The 12892-nt window shown below is 46.6% G+C and overlaps 3 protein-coding genes across 3 annotated transcripts; 1 reads left to right on the forward strand and 2 right to left on the reverse strand.

Annotated features, from left to right (window-relative positions):
• Positions 1–2: 2 nt before the first annotated feature.
• Positions 3–2189, forward strand: cldni (claudin i). Its single transcript, XM_085933951.1, has 3 exons — positions 3–152; positions 1157–1289; positions 1405–2189. The coding sequence occupies exons 2-3, from the start codon at positions 1158–1160 to the stop codon at positions 1906–1908; spliced, it is 636 nt and encodes a 211-aa protein (XP_085790077.1). The 5' UTR covers positions 3–152; position 1157; the 3' UTR covers positions 1909–2189.
• On the reverse strand, positions 2132–6841 carry coro1a (coronin, actin binding protein, 1A). Its single transcript, XM_085933949.1, has 11 exons — positions 6745–6841; positions 5897–6103; positions 4598–4720; positions 4381–4510; positions 3967–4148; positions 3781–3900; positions 3405–3509; positions 2945–3090; positions 2814–2871; positions 2504–2722; positions 2132–2380 (listed from the first exon to the last, which is right to left on the reverse strand). The coding sequence occupies exons 2-11, from the start codon at positions 6092–6094 to the stop codon at positions 2288–2290; spliced, it is 1374 nt and encodes a 457-aa protein (XP_085790075.1). The 5' UTR covers positions 6095–6103; positions 6745–6841; the 3' UTR covers positions 2132–2287.
• A 390-nt stretch (positions 6842–7231) lies between these two features.
• paqr4a (progestin and adipoQ receptor family member IVa) lies at positions 7232–11851 on the reverse strand. Its single transcript, XM_085934882.1, has 3 exons — positions 10171–11851; positions 9558–9776; positions 7232–9451 (listed from the first exon to the last, which is right to left on the reverse strand). The coding sequence occupies exons 1-3, from the start codon at positions 10442–10444 to the stop codon at positions 9018–9020; spliced, it is 927 nt and encodes a 308-aa protein (XP_085791008.1). The 5' UTR covers positions 10445–11851; the 3' UTR covers positions 7232–9017.
• Between the last annotated feature and the right edge of the window lie 1041 nt (positions 11852–12892).

Raw genomic sequence — 12892 nt, forward strand, 5'->3', positions numbered from 1 at the left:
GGTACGTGGTGGGCCTGGCCCCACCCTGCGCATCACATTCCTCTACAAATACACCATCTTGTCCCAGCATTTGCACACAATCCCTGCAGGACGCCAACCAAGACAAAGAAAAAGCCAAGAAATACATCTTTTGACTCTTATTCACAACCAAGGTAAATCCATTTCTTTGCCCCTATAATGAATGTAAATTTATTTTAAAAGGATGTTTTAATAGTATTTATTTTTGGACAAACTTCATCTACTTGTTTATTAAAAGTAGACCAAGTGTGGACTTTTTTTGGCTTGCGTTTTAGGAAAATTGTTTGCACCCCAGGCGGGTGTCATCAATTCGTTTTCTTTGGCCCATAAAAAGGAAAAATAACATTTGTTAGAGAAGGTTTGAAATAAAAACTACCAAATATACTGGATAAGTAAAAAAACCCTCAAGAAATTTGATTACAAAATTAAACTAAAAAAGGACAAAAAAAGACTCAGTTATCAAAGATTAAATAAACTAGGGGGTGAAAACTAAAACTAAATAAACAGGAAAAGAAACCAAATTAACTAATAATAATTTTTAAAAATGTGATTATTAAGTCAAATGAAAAAACAAAATTATTGTAAAAATAAAAAGGATAAAAAAAATTCCATTGAAGATGGTGAATACAAAAAACTCAAAGGAACTAGAAACAAAAAGAAGTTCCTGGAATTAGTTGAGCTCTAAATTCAAGTGAAGCACAAACATGATGGCTTCATCGTCTATCGTCACATTTCCACAATGATTCCAGAATGTAAGGTGTAACCATATCAGGAATCTGTTGGGAACATTTTGTGTCTCTTTTGTTTTTGGACTTTTGGGTGCTCGGGAACGTTTTTGGCGCTTCTACTGGGTGGAGAAGCAGCAAGCAGTGGGCCTGTTCAGACTTGCGCTTATTTTCAATACTAGCTCAAAGATACAAAACACACAATGTGTGTGTGCGTGCGTGCGTGTGTTCTTGTCTTTCTCTCTACGAGTGGCGCCACCATTTACATTCCATTTTGATCCAGGGATGAAAAACACTAGAATGAGCTTCGCGCATCAGAACAGACTTTTACCATTAGGCTCGAGATTTACAGAACGTGTGCGTGTGTGTGTGCATTTGAGCTTGCGCAAGCTGACTTTTGACCTCTTTTTCAGGATGGGATCGGTGGGCGTTCAGATCGTGTGTGTGGCCCTGGGGGTCCTGGGCCTGATTGGTGCTATCGTGTGCTGCGCCGTACCCCGCTGGAAAGTTTCCTCCTTCACCGGCTCCAACATCGTCACTGCCCAGGTGAGCGCTTCTTACTTTCAAGTTGAAAATGTGTTACAAGACAGTGACCGACATCATGGGTAGTAGCTCTGAATGGCAGACTGACTGGAGACGTTTGATTTTTGTGTATGTTCAGAGCCACGAAGAGGGCCTGTGGAAGTCGTGCGCCGTGCAGAGTACGGGCCAGCAGCAGTGCAAGAACTACGACTCTCTGCTGGTCCTGCCCGCGGATCTGCAGGCGGCCCGCGCCATGACCATCATCAGCTGCATGCTGGCCGGCCTCAGTCTCCTCATCTTGTTCTGCGGGGCCGACTTCACCACCTGCGTGGACAACGAGGACACCAAGCCCAAGATCAGCCTGATGGCCGGCGTGGGCTTGCTACTGGCCGGCATCATCCTCATCATACCCGTCAGCTGGTCGGCCCACCAGGTGGTCCAGAACTTCAACAACCCCCTGGTACCCAGCTCGCAGCACCGGGAGCTGGGAGCCTGCATCTATGTGGGCTGGGGGGCCGGGGTCCTGCTCCTCCTGGCCGGGGGTCTTCTGTGCTGCTTCAGTAGGCCCAAATCGGGCGGCTCCGGGGGCACGGCCAACTACTACAGCAACAGCGCCTCCGCACCTAACAAGAACTACGTGTGAGCCGGAAACAATCAATCCTATTCTGGCTGGAGGTCCCCTAACCACGTTAGCTTAGATCCTCTGTAAATAGTCAACAACTGACATGAAATGTTTCTTTGTAAGGTGCGGGGATGAAAATGTACACTTAGCTTCCATTTTGTTGCAATCAAGTTGTTTTTAGAAACAATACTATTGTGATTTTGTATTCAACAATGAAAGAGTTGAAAAAACACAAATGCTTGGAAAATATTGATTTTATTTCAAACAAATGGCATATATTAAAAAAAAATTGGAGCAACAAATTAAGCCTGGAGTGGGTTTCTCTTTATCTTTCTAAGAGAAAATATATCTTCTCTTTTTTTTCCATTTTTATATTGCGTAAAAAACCAAAACAGGTGGTTTAATGTTTGCTCTCCAGCGCGCTCACACGATTGCTGAGTTCCTCCAGTGATGCTTTCAAAGCCTTCAACTCCTGCAAAAAAGCTGACACGTCCTGAAAATAAAAGGGAATAAGTAAAGCATATATTGAAATCAAACAAACAATCTAAATATTTGGAAAATGACATAAGAGAAGATGAGGGTTAAATTGTGAGCAAATCAAGCCTACTCCTCTCACCCCTGCGCTGTCAACTTGAGTGGCGCCAGCCGAGGACACGGTGGTCTTGAGTAGGCTCTTGTGAACTTTGAACTCTTTGGCCTTGGTGGTGGCCACAAAGCCATCTTTGAGTGAGATAAGCACGGGCGGCGCATCTTTGCCCCCAAACCATTCGTCTGCTTCCGCGGAAGGTTCCGGACCAATGGTGTCGGGGTACAGGTCCTCCTGGAACAAGTCCGACTACGCGGGAGGGAGAAAATCACATCAAGCGATTGTGATAGCAATACCTAGACCCACCCAATGATACAACACACAATAATATTTCGTTCACCTTTCTAGGTACTGTCATGACAATGGGCTCGCATTTCCTCTCGTGGAGTTTGTAGAACCTGCCGGCGGCAAAGAATGATGTTGGGAGAAGATTTCCTGGATTGTGATGCTAACATGCTAAAATGAGGCTACCTGGCAATCTCACACTTGTTGACCTCTAGGCCCCTTTTGGGCATGTAGCCCATGCCCTTCTGGCTCTCCTTGCTACTGTACATGGACAGGTAGTGCACATAGGGCGCCTCCTCCGTCACCTCAAAGTAGCGGATGCTGCTGTCGCCCTGGAGGTGTTGTGTTGCAAGTCAAAATTTTCATTATGAGCGAACTTCAGAAAAATTCAGCTGTTGTTGCTTTCGTGGCTAAGCTGAAGCATTACTTTGGCGTCATCTTGTGGCATCTCGGTGCCAAGGAACTGATCTTAGTTGGGGTCTGGCATTTAGACAAATGCATCTAATAAAACATTCACAAATTCTTCACAAAAATAGTGGGGGGGGGACTATAACGTAGATTAGAAAAAAAATATTCAACTGGGTTCCCAGGCACGGAGCAAAGACAATTTTGAAACATGTCCAACAGTAGAGGGTGGGATTGTGACCTTGCCGCACAGGTAGACCACGCCGGTGTCTGGATCATAGAAGGGCAGGAGGACGCCACTGCTGGTGTCCAGTTCCTCCAGGGTGAGTGGTGAGCCAAAGTCCTCCTGAAATAAGAACTCGAGGGATTAAAAGCAGCCAGAGACCTACTCTGCATATTTTTATACTGTAGTCAAGAATATCATATTTAGCTTTAAAAAAAAATACATTAGAACATTTTTAGGTAGTTTTTTGGTTGGGATTGAACCAGTTATTTGTGATTTCATTAATCTTAGTGGGAAAAGTTGGAATGACTTCACTCGGACGTCAAGGCACCACTGAATTAAAAAGAGCGGCAAGTCTGACTACGCCTTTAAAAGGAGATCCAAATGGACTCACCGGGTCCCACAGTGCCACCTGCCTCTCGCTCATGCGACTGAACCCAGTTGTGAGGATCCTGCTGTCTGACACCCACACAGCCCGGACTGGCCTGGAGCCCTCATGAGGTTTCTCCTTCTCCTGTGAAAAAAAGAACCTTCGGACCTCGGTGGAGCCGGTCGTGTCGGCAACGGCGAGCGAACGTACGATGAGGACAGTGCCCTTGCGAGGATCCAGAACCCGCAACATCTTGTCCTTGCAGGAGGTCAGGATCTTGGAGCCGTCGCGGTTCCAGCAGGCGCTGTAGATCAGGTCCGTGTGAACGTCATCAATCCTGATGGCCGCCTGGCCGCGGGCGACGTTCCACAGGATCACCACGTTGTCGCAGCCTGACCGAGTAGCAGGAGAGCTTGGCGTTACTCCCTGATAGGGCAGTACCCCTCTACTTTTAGCAGATGGGGGCTCTTTTTCTTAGTTGATGATTATTTTTGGGCTCTGGCTCTTTATCATCTACATCATGAATGGGTAACTGGCAGCCCGTGGGCTCTTGTTCATTGTAATTTTGTGGTGTATTTAAAGCTTTTACACAAGCACTTAAAGGACTCCAGTGCTTGTGCTCACCTGCACTCATGAGGACGTTGTGGGCAGTGGGATGCCAGCTAAGGATGCCCACGCGCTTGGAGTGGCCCTCCAGCTTCACTACCGGCTGCGTGAGCGGCAAGCTCAGCCCAGAGTCCGGGATCTCCCAAATCTACCCAGCAACACGACATAAAGCTCAAAGGAGACATTTTGGCTTTTTGGGTGGATGACAACCACAAACCACCACTGTCGGACTCACCATGACGCTACAGTCCTCAGAGCTGCTGGCAATGATGTTGTCGTTGTGGGGGCAAAACTCGATGTCCAGCACGGGACCCGTGTGGCCGCATACTGTTGGGTAGGACATGTCGATGCGGCCAGTCTGCACACACGCAAGATGGTTAGAGGAGCCCGGACATTGTTTTTGGCTTGATAGCACCTGATTTGCAAATTCTGCCCCTCAAGCCAATTCCACTTTGAAATATGAACCGAATATATTTGGGCCAGAAGAAATGGCCCCTCTTGTTGCATTTTGCTTTGATTGTCAAATGACGGCACGGTAGTGCACTAGTTAGCACGTTCACCTCACAGTTCAGATGGTTCTGGGTTTGTTTCCACCTCCGGCCCTCTCTGTGTGGAGTTTGCATGTTCTCCCCATGCTTGCGTGGGTTTTCTCCGGGCACTCCGGTTTCCCATATCACAAAAACATGCATGGTAGGCCGATTGAGCAATCCAAATTGCCTCTAAGTGTGAGTGTGGATGGTTGTTCGTCTCAGTGTGGCCTACGATCGGCTGGCAACCGGTTCAGGGTGTCCCTCGCCAACTGCCCGATGACTGCTGGGATAGGCTCCAGCACGCCCGCGACCCCCGTGAGGACAAGCAGTATAGAAAATGGATGGATGGATGGATGGATGGATGGATGGATGGATGGATGGATGGATGGATGGATGGATGGATGGATGGATGGATGGATGGATGGATGTCAAATGATTGGCTTTGTAGCACCAGAGAGCATGAGCTACGTACTTTCAGAAAGTGCATTAAAGGTTCCGCCACGTGCATGTCGTCTTCAAGAAAAGCGAGGCACCGGGGAGGCCACATCCGGCCCAGACTGAACAGAGTCGACCTCCAAATATGGCAAAAACATCTTGACACCAAACTTCCTCATTCACCTCAAAGTGTGCCCATGTTTTAAATACTGAAAGACCCTGGATGAACCACAATAGCGGCTACATCAGTTAATTGTCATCATGTAACTAATTCTTCTGAAGTTAACGTGGTTTTTTTTTCCCCCTGAAATATATGTTCTCTTAATTGTGTTAGTACAATTGTGGTAATTGTGCAGAAACTATAGTGGCCAAAAAGTGACAAATGTAGTTAGTGCTGCACAAAAAGTTTGTGAATTAACAATCATGTATTAATGAATAATGAATTTAAGAATAGTTGTTATAACTAAACTTTTAATGGTTCTATACGATGGGATTCAAGTTTGTTGGCTCACGCAATGTGGCAGAAACTACAGTGGCCATTAAGTGGCCAAATAAGAGTTTGGCATCACCTTGCTGAGGGGCAGCACCATGAAGGACCCGCCGCCGCTGGCGTCGACGATCATGGCCACAAACTTGGGGTTGACGGAGCAGAAGTTGCTGTCCCAGGTCATCTGAGAGATGCGGATATCATCGTAGCAGCGGTCGGCCTTGGCCGCCTGGCCGAAGACGTGGCGGAACTTGCTGCTCCGCACCACCTGCCGGGACATGGCGGCGGCCTAGCGCCAAACAACAAAAGAAAAGCGTCTTTACTGTGACTTTTTTTTCAGCAGCGATGAAGCCATTTATGAGGGACGTGAAAGAGGAAGTGGGGCGAGCTTTCACAACTACTTCCGCTTCTTTTTTTCTGCCTGTGAGTCTGTGTAAAGAAATACAATCAAAATGCACACACAGTGGAAAATGGATGCTCGGAGAGGTTAAAACGACACAAAAACGATGCAAATGATGACGTGTGAAGCCCTCGCAAGTTGCAACTGTGTTGTCAGTTTAACCACAACACTTCCTCATGCACATGCATTGCCAAATTGCCACGCAAAGGTTCAAAAATGTCCACGCACAACCCCACAAAATGGCAGCTTCAATCGCATTTGTTTTAAATGAGAGTTGGGCAAGCTTTCTCTTCTTTTTGCAGACTATTGTTTGTGTTGCTGATGTGCAAGATGCTCTCAGTTAACCGGCCTACTTCCTCCTTCACTCATACCTCTAAAATTTCTACAAATATTTTTAGAAATTTCATACGGTCATTCTAAGTTTTTAAAATGAACCCTGCACTCACTCATATTGAAAACATTACATGAAAGTGTATGCACATTGAAATGGCAGGTGCATGACAGTGATGATGACAATGATGAAGGCCTACCTGGTGGTCGGTGCTGGTGGCGAGTGGGGGTGGCTGCTGTTGGCTGTCGCCTCGGAGCAGTCACTAGAATGAGCAGCGAGAGGAAGAAGAAGAGAAGAAGGACGTTGAAGAACGCCGCCAAAAAAGGCCGGCTACAGAGTCGGAAGTGCGGCAGGAAGTAGGCGGGATCACGCGGTCCCCCGACCAGGATGCCAGTAAAGACAGGGTGTCAAAACTAACACGAAGAAGAAGAAAGAATAAATCATTCAAAAAAATCAAAAAAAAATCAACAGGTCCGGCAGAGCTCGGTGATGAGCTGATGATTTGAAGAAGGTGTTTTGGAGGAAGGCCACATCTAAAACGTTCTGGATGGCAGTCCTCGAGGACCTGAGCTTTATCTCCACCAATCTGGATTCAAAAGCTAGAGCAGGGTTTGTTTTCTTGCAACCTGGACATTTCACACTGATGAAAGAAACAAGAGTCTCTGAATAGAAGACATCAGCAAATATTTACAAATATAAACTTCCGTTTATTGCACAATCGAGACTGGAGCAGAGACAGTTTGTAGGCGCGACGCTCCCCTCGGACCACAAAACGGCACAACCTTGAGCTCCTCGGTAGTCCATCATGTCCAGACTCGGATCACTAAAGAGCATTTCCCTTGAGAAACTAACAGGCCAGCCGACACCTGTGATATATTCCGATTCTATCTTTAAAAAGCACAACTCAGTTGGGCCACCGTGCCGTCCAAAGGCCATTTTGTGGACGGGTTCCGTTTTGCCAAATGACATGGCACAAGAGTCAATGATTTTACCAGACAGATGCCTCGGCATGGCCTTCCGCTACCGTTACGGCATCCTGAGAGGCGGGAAAGAACAGAGAGCGTGCGTCCATGTTCCCTGTTGTTGACTTATGCATAGATTTACTCGCACAAGCGTCCATTTTCTCTCTAAAAGTGGGAGTGCTCGCTCAGATGTATACATAATCTACATACATGATATACTTCCTTTAGGTTTATGGACTCTGAGCCCTTTGAGAGCAAAGACATGAATGGCGATGCTAACCGCTAGCTAACTTGCTACGACTTTCATGCAGTGGTGACAAATCAAACGTTAGCGTTTGCGTGCTAATTTGGCAAAGTGAAACGTGTGTCATACAAAAATGAAAGGTGACTTTTTTGGCTAGTATGTACTCTACGTACATTCCAAAACAAAAGTGCAGGGATGTGACTCCAGTGTAACAAACAGTGCAGTAAAAACAAACATTAAAATAATTTGGTATCTTCACTCGGACCAGCACAGGCCAACAGTTACAACAATGGCCAACGAGGTTTTGATGTGTTTTGGTACTGGTTTTCCTGGTGTCACTAACAAGACCAGCACCGAAAACAAAACCAAAAAACAAACAAAAAAACCCCCATCCTGCTCTATGCTGCATTTTTTAGCGAGGTTGTGGATCTTTATCCGGACTAAAGCGCACTGCAGCAGATCCTTTTATTTTAGATACTTATTTTGCCTTTTTCTTTGAATTTTGGTCACAATCATTCATAAAGGATCAACCTGACCCGCATTTTGACAATTTTCTCCAGTTGAAGCATTTCTAAACTTGTAAAAGTGACTTTAAAATCAGGCATATATTCTCAAAGATTTCCCAAGTTGGATCTGATATCTTGTTTTAAACACTTGTCTGACAATCAAGTGTTTAAATAAAAAAATAAGATAAAATGCTGAAAAGTATGAAAACCCTTATTTGCCGTTTTTCTAAGTTACTTTAAACAGCTTCAATTGCATTGGTGACAGGAATCCTCCAAGTTGGGAGTGTTTTCTTCTTTTGAACTATTTAACAGTGGTACACTTGGTATTTTTTTTTACACTTATGACAGTCAATAACGTTAAAAAAAAGATATAGAAAAGGATGAAAATCCTAATCTGCTGCTTTAAGCAACGCCACCAATCGCATTTGCAATGCAAATTGGGCCAATTTTTTTGTTTGTCACTATTTAACAGTGGTAAACTTCAATTCCATTCAGGAAAGTCAGAGGCAGCGCCTGAATTGGACTTTGCACCAGTGGCGCTGTAGTGGCGCCACTTAGTGGGGAAGATGGGAAGTTGCATTTTGTCCCATTTGGAGACGTCAATTACTCTACTAGTAGTCGTAGACGCAACGATGTGACGTCACTGTGCTGTGTGGATTCTTTCAACATATTTCAACGCGCTAACGTTAAAATCAAAGTGCGTGCAGTGATGTCACTGATATGCACGCATACGTAAAAGGGCCGACAACATTCGTTGGCCTCAGTCGGAGGGACAGTTGTAACTGTTGATCCACAGCAGGTCATCCAGGACGCCCCAGTGTAGGTAGAGGATGGAGCCCACCACCAGCACGTGCATGATTTGGTGGCTGTTGCACCAGTAGTCAAAGAGGCCCGGGCGGAAGCGCTCGGGGATGCGGGCAATGTTGATGACGCCGCCCAGCACGGCCAGTGCGTCCATGGTGAGGAAGTGGCGCAGCGAGGTAGGGCTTCCGCCACCCACGCCTGCCCAGCGAAGCACGAAGAAGGAGAAGCGGAAGAGTGCTTGCCAGGCAAAGGAGCGCAGGCGCCGCACACTGCTGCGTGCCGTCACCGCACAGTAGATACTGTAGCTGGACAGCAAGATGTAGACAGACAACGCCGCTGTGCGGACCAGCGGGTAGCACAGCAAGGTGCTGTACAGGATCGGCAGCGCCCCTGAAATGGCAACCGCACATGGTTAAACTTCTGAGGCATGGGTTACACTTGCCAGGACAGGGCTGCCATTTGAAGATTTCTTTTGGGTGTGTGCAGCATTGCCTACCCAGCGTGTTGATCATGCAAATGCCGCACACGTCTAGCTTGAGGAGAGTGTGGTAGACAGGCTCGCCGCCTTCGTGGTTCATGAAGAGGTGGTAGAGCACCGAACCCAGCTGTGGCGACAGGCAGGCCAGGAAGTGCACCACACCCAGCCACGTCACGCTGATCTGCGACCAGGGAATGTTGAGCGGCAGCAGCACCAGGAAGCACACCAGAGGGATGCCTGAAGTCATCGGGGAGGAGCATGCAAACAAACTGGTTAGGCGCGAAAGCAACTTCTATCAGATGAAGTTCCCAAATGTAAAAAGTATTGCAAACAGCACCATTAGAGTTGAAAGAAATTGAGAAAATAATCAAATGAAAGACAATTGATTTCAGATAATTCAGTGAACACGTTCACTAGCAGAAGTCAGCAAATCAGATACAACAATTGTGCAAAAAAAAAATAATAATAATAATCTGTAGTTTTACCAAAATTAAAGATTCCAATTTGAAAAACTTCCCACCCCACTCCTCTTATCTTGCCATGGGAACTTACCTTCAAAGTACTGTACAGTACTGTATCTCTTTCCAAACCAAAAGTCTGTCAATGAGTGCGTGTGTGCCTGTGCGCTCACCATGAGTGTAGATGTTTCCTAGCTCGTTGTGCAGGTAGAAGAGACTCCTGATGCAGTCCTGCACCGAGGAGACAGGCCGGTACCCGGTCAGAACATACTTGTTGAACTGCAGGTGCGGGGGCGAGCTCGCCCAGTCCAGCAGCCGCGGTCCATTTAAGAAGGCCAAGGCGAACACCACCAACAGCAGCGCGCCACCGAACAAGCACGGGACGGACTGCACGCCGATGTAGACGTTGAGCAAGAGGACGGCCACGAGAACCTTGTGGGACACCATTTCCAAATGCGCTCGCTGGCTTCTGCTCCGCTTTCAGTCTGTCTACTTGCGCAGCCACGGGAGGCGGCCGCGAGCCGGGCCCGCCGCTACCTGGCTGAGTGTCATCCGCCGGACTGGGGCGCCGCACGGCCAGTCATGGGGACAAAGTCAACGTCGCACCCATATGACATTAGTCAACAGCCTTCATGTCACAGACACTTCCTCGTTGCGAGCATCCCGGCCGCGTCACGGGCACAGATGCTGCGGGCGCGCGTCCATGCGGCTCCGGGGTGTGATGCCGTCTTGGCTCGATCCGCAAACCCGCTCACGGCGTTAGCATGCCGACTGTATGGAGGCGCTTGGCCGCTCCTCCCCGGTGCTGTCTCGAAAGTCTGACCGGGAAATACGAGCGAATCTCGTAGCTGAAACTAGAGTTAGCAACGCCGGCCGACCGGCCGGCCTATGCCGGCGGGCGGGCTGCCGCCGTCCTGACGCTGCTTCTCCCGTTCTCTACACAGAAGATGTCCGTCATGTTGAGGGAAGCTTTTCTTGCCTTTTTATTTCTTCTCTTTCCTTTTAGATCTGAATGGGGAGGCTGTGGTGTGTCCCGCAAGGCGGCCCTGCATCCGCTGCAACGCTTCGGCATCAAAAGGTCAAACGCCGTCGAGCTCAAACGATTTACTTGTGTCTTGTATTCCAAAATAAAACATAGCCCGTTGAAGTAAAGGCAACACAATCATGATTTAATAACTTCAAAACGCACAGACATTCTACATTAAAATTTCATTTATTTGAGAAAACGACTGCGTATAAATCTGACCCAGGATATGTCAAGCAAAGCAATAACAAACCTTACTTTGGAGGCTGCGTTTCACACATTCCGGTCTATCATGGATTACTACAACCGTCTTGACATTTCCGTTCGCCTCCTCGACATTACCTCATTATTGAAGAGCCCTTGTTGCCCCTTTGTCACAGCAGGACGTTTTCTATGTGCACCCCGCTGGCGCTTGTGAATGACACAAAACATCAACAAACGCACGCAGACACAACAAAGGACATTTCAAGGATGAAAATGAGCTCCACTCTGCCTTCCGATGTAAATAACCTAATTGTAATCGGTACATTGCAGGCCAACAAGTAAATGCATCAAATTCAAAAATGTCAAGTACAAGTACGATTATTGTTTGATTGTAGTACCGCGTTACCGCTACTTACGAATGCCTGTAACTTTTTTGTGATACGAACCGGTGCCTCGTAATTTCTTTGCATCTACTTAAGAACCAATTTTCGACTTCCGAACCGACGCACCTCGTCAGTGTAAAAACAGGAAGTGTAGTTGAGTATGTCTCCGAAGACTATTCATATGAAACGCGAAATCATAAAGGAGAATGACGAACGCATGCGTATTGTTGAGCTTGCGACGAATATGGCCAGTGTTAAGCCAAAATTGGTATCCGCTGCGGCAGGAGCGCGCACGCACTCAGTGAAAGGCGGAAACCGTTGCTGTGCAGCAGACTGTACCAGCTTGTCTCTGATAAAAATAAATAATTAATAAAAAAAAAAAAACCGAAGCACACACTTGTATTAGTCAATTTTCATCTTTAGAAGCTCGGTTGCTTTTTTTGAAGTTCTCACCCGCGTTTTGAGCTAGGTGCGTTCAATGACCACTCACACAGTCGGAAAACACTAATTTCACCAAAATGTAGAGTACGTGAGCGTGGACATTGCAGGGATTGCGTGGAAGCATACAATAATTTATTAGCCTGACTTTTTCTGTCTTCTCGTGGGTATTTTTTAGCAAGTGTAGAAAATAAGAACAGATTTCAACTTCCCTAAGGAAAGTCAGGAGGTCAAGAATAAAGTGACATTTAGTTTTTGCTATAAAGGTTTGAAAAAGCAAAAATAAAACAGCTGTTTTGGTTTTCTGTGTGTTTTATACAAAGTAATAGGGGGAAAAAGTGTGACTTTTGGGATAGTCCAGCACGCATTATTTGCTCTTACACTGATTCCTAGGGAAAACTTTGCTTCTATCCAATTAAGTTCGTAAGTAGAGGTACCACTGTAATTAGCTACTAGGGAAACCCACCTTCCCATTGATTGTATTATATTCATTATCAAAATATAATACTGCATGATTCATATTGACGCTTGTAAAGTGAGAGGGCCTCCGAGGCAGCACGGGCGGGTGACGCAGTGTAATCGTCTAATGGTAGAGCAGCTCTGAGGTTGCGGATGTATCACTCCACCTCTCACCCCACTCTGCTGTTTCCTCATCACACATAACCGACCTGAGCCGGATGAAGGACGTTTGCTTGTGTGAGAATGAAGGGCTGTCATCTGTGTTACCCACAGGCTGCGGTCAGAAAAATAAATAAAAAAGAAACAAGATTAAAACAACATTCTCATTCTGAGTAACAAGACCACATGACCACTGAAGGGTGACGGTGAATGCTGATGGTATGAAAA

The sequence above is a fragment of the Syngnathus leptorhynchus genome, chromosome 16 (genome assembly GCF_054491065.1).
Source record: "Syngnathus leptorhynchus isolate UIUO chromosome 16, UIUO_Slep, whole genome shotgun sequence".
In the NCBI taxonomy this organism is placed as follows: Eukaryota; Metazoa; Chordata; class Actinopteri; order Syngnathiformes; family Syngnathidae; genus Syngnathus; species Syngnathus leptorhynchus.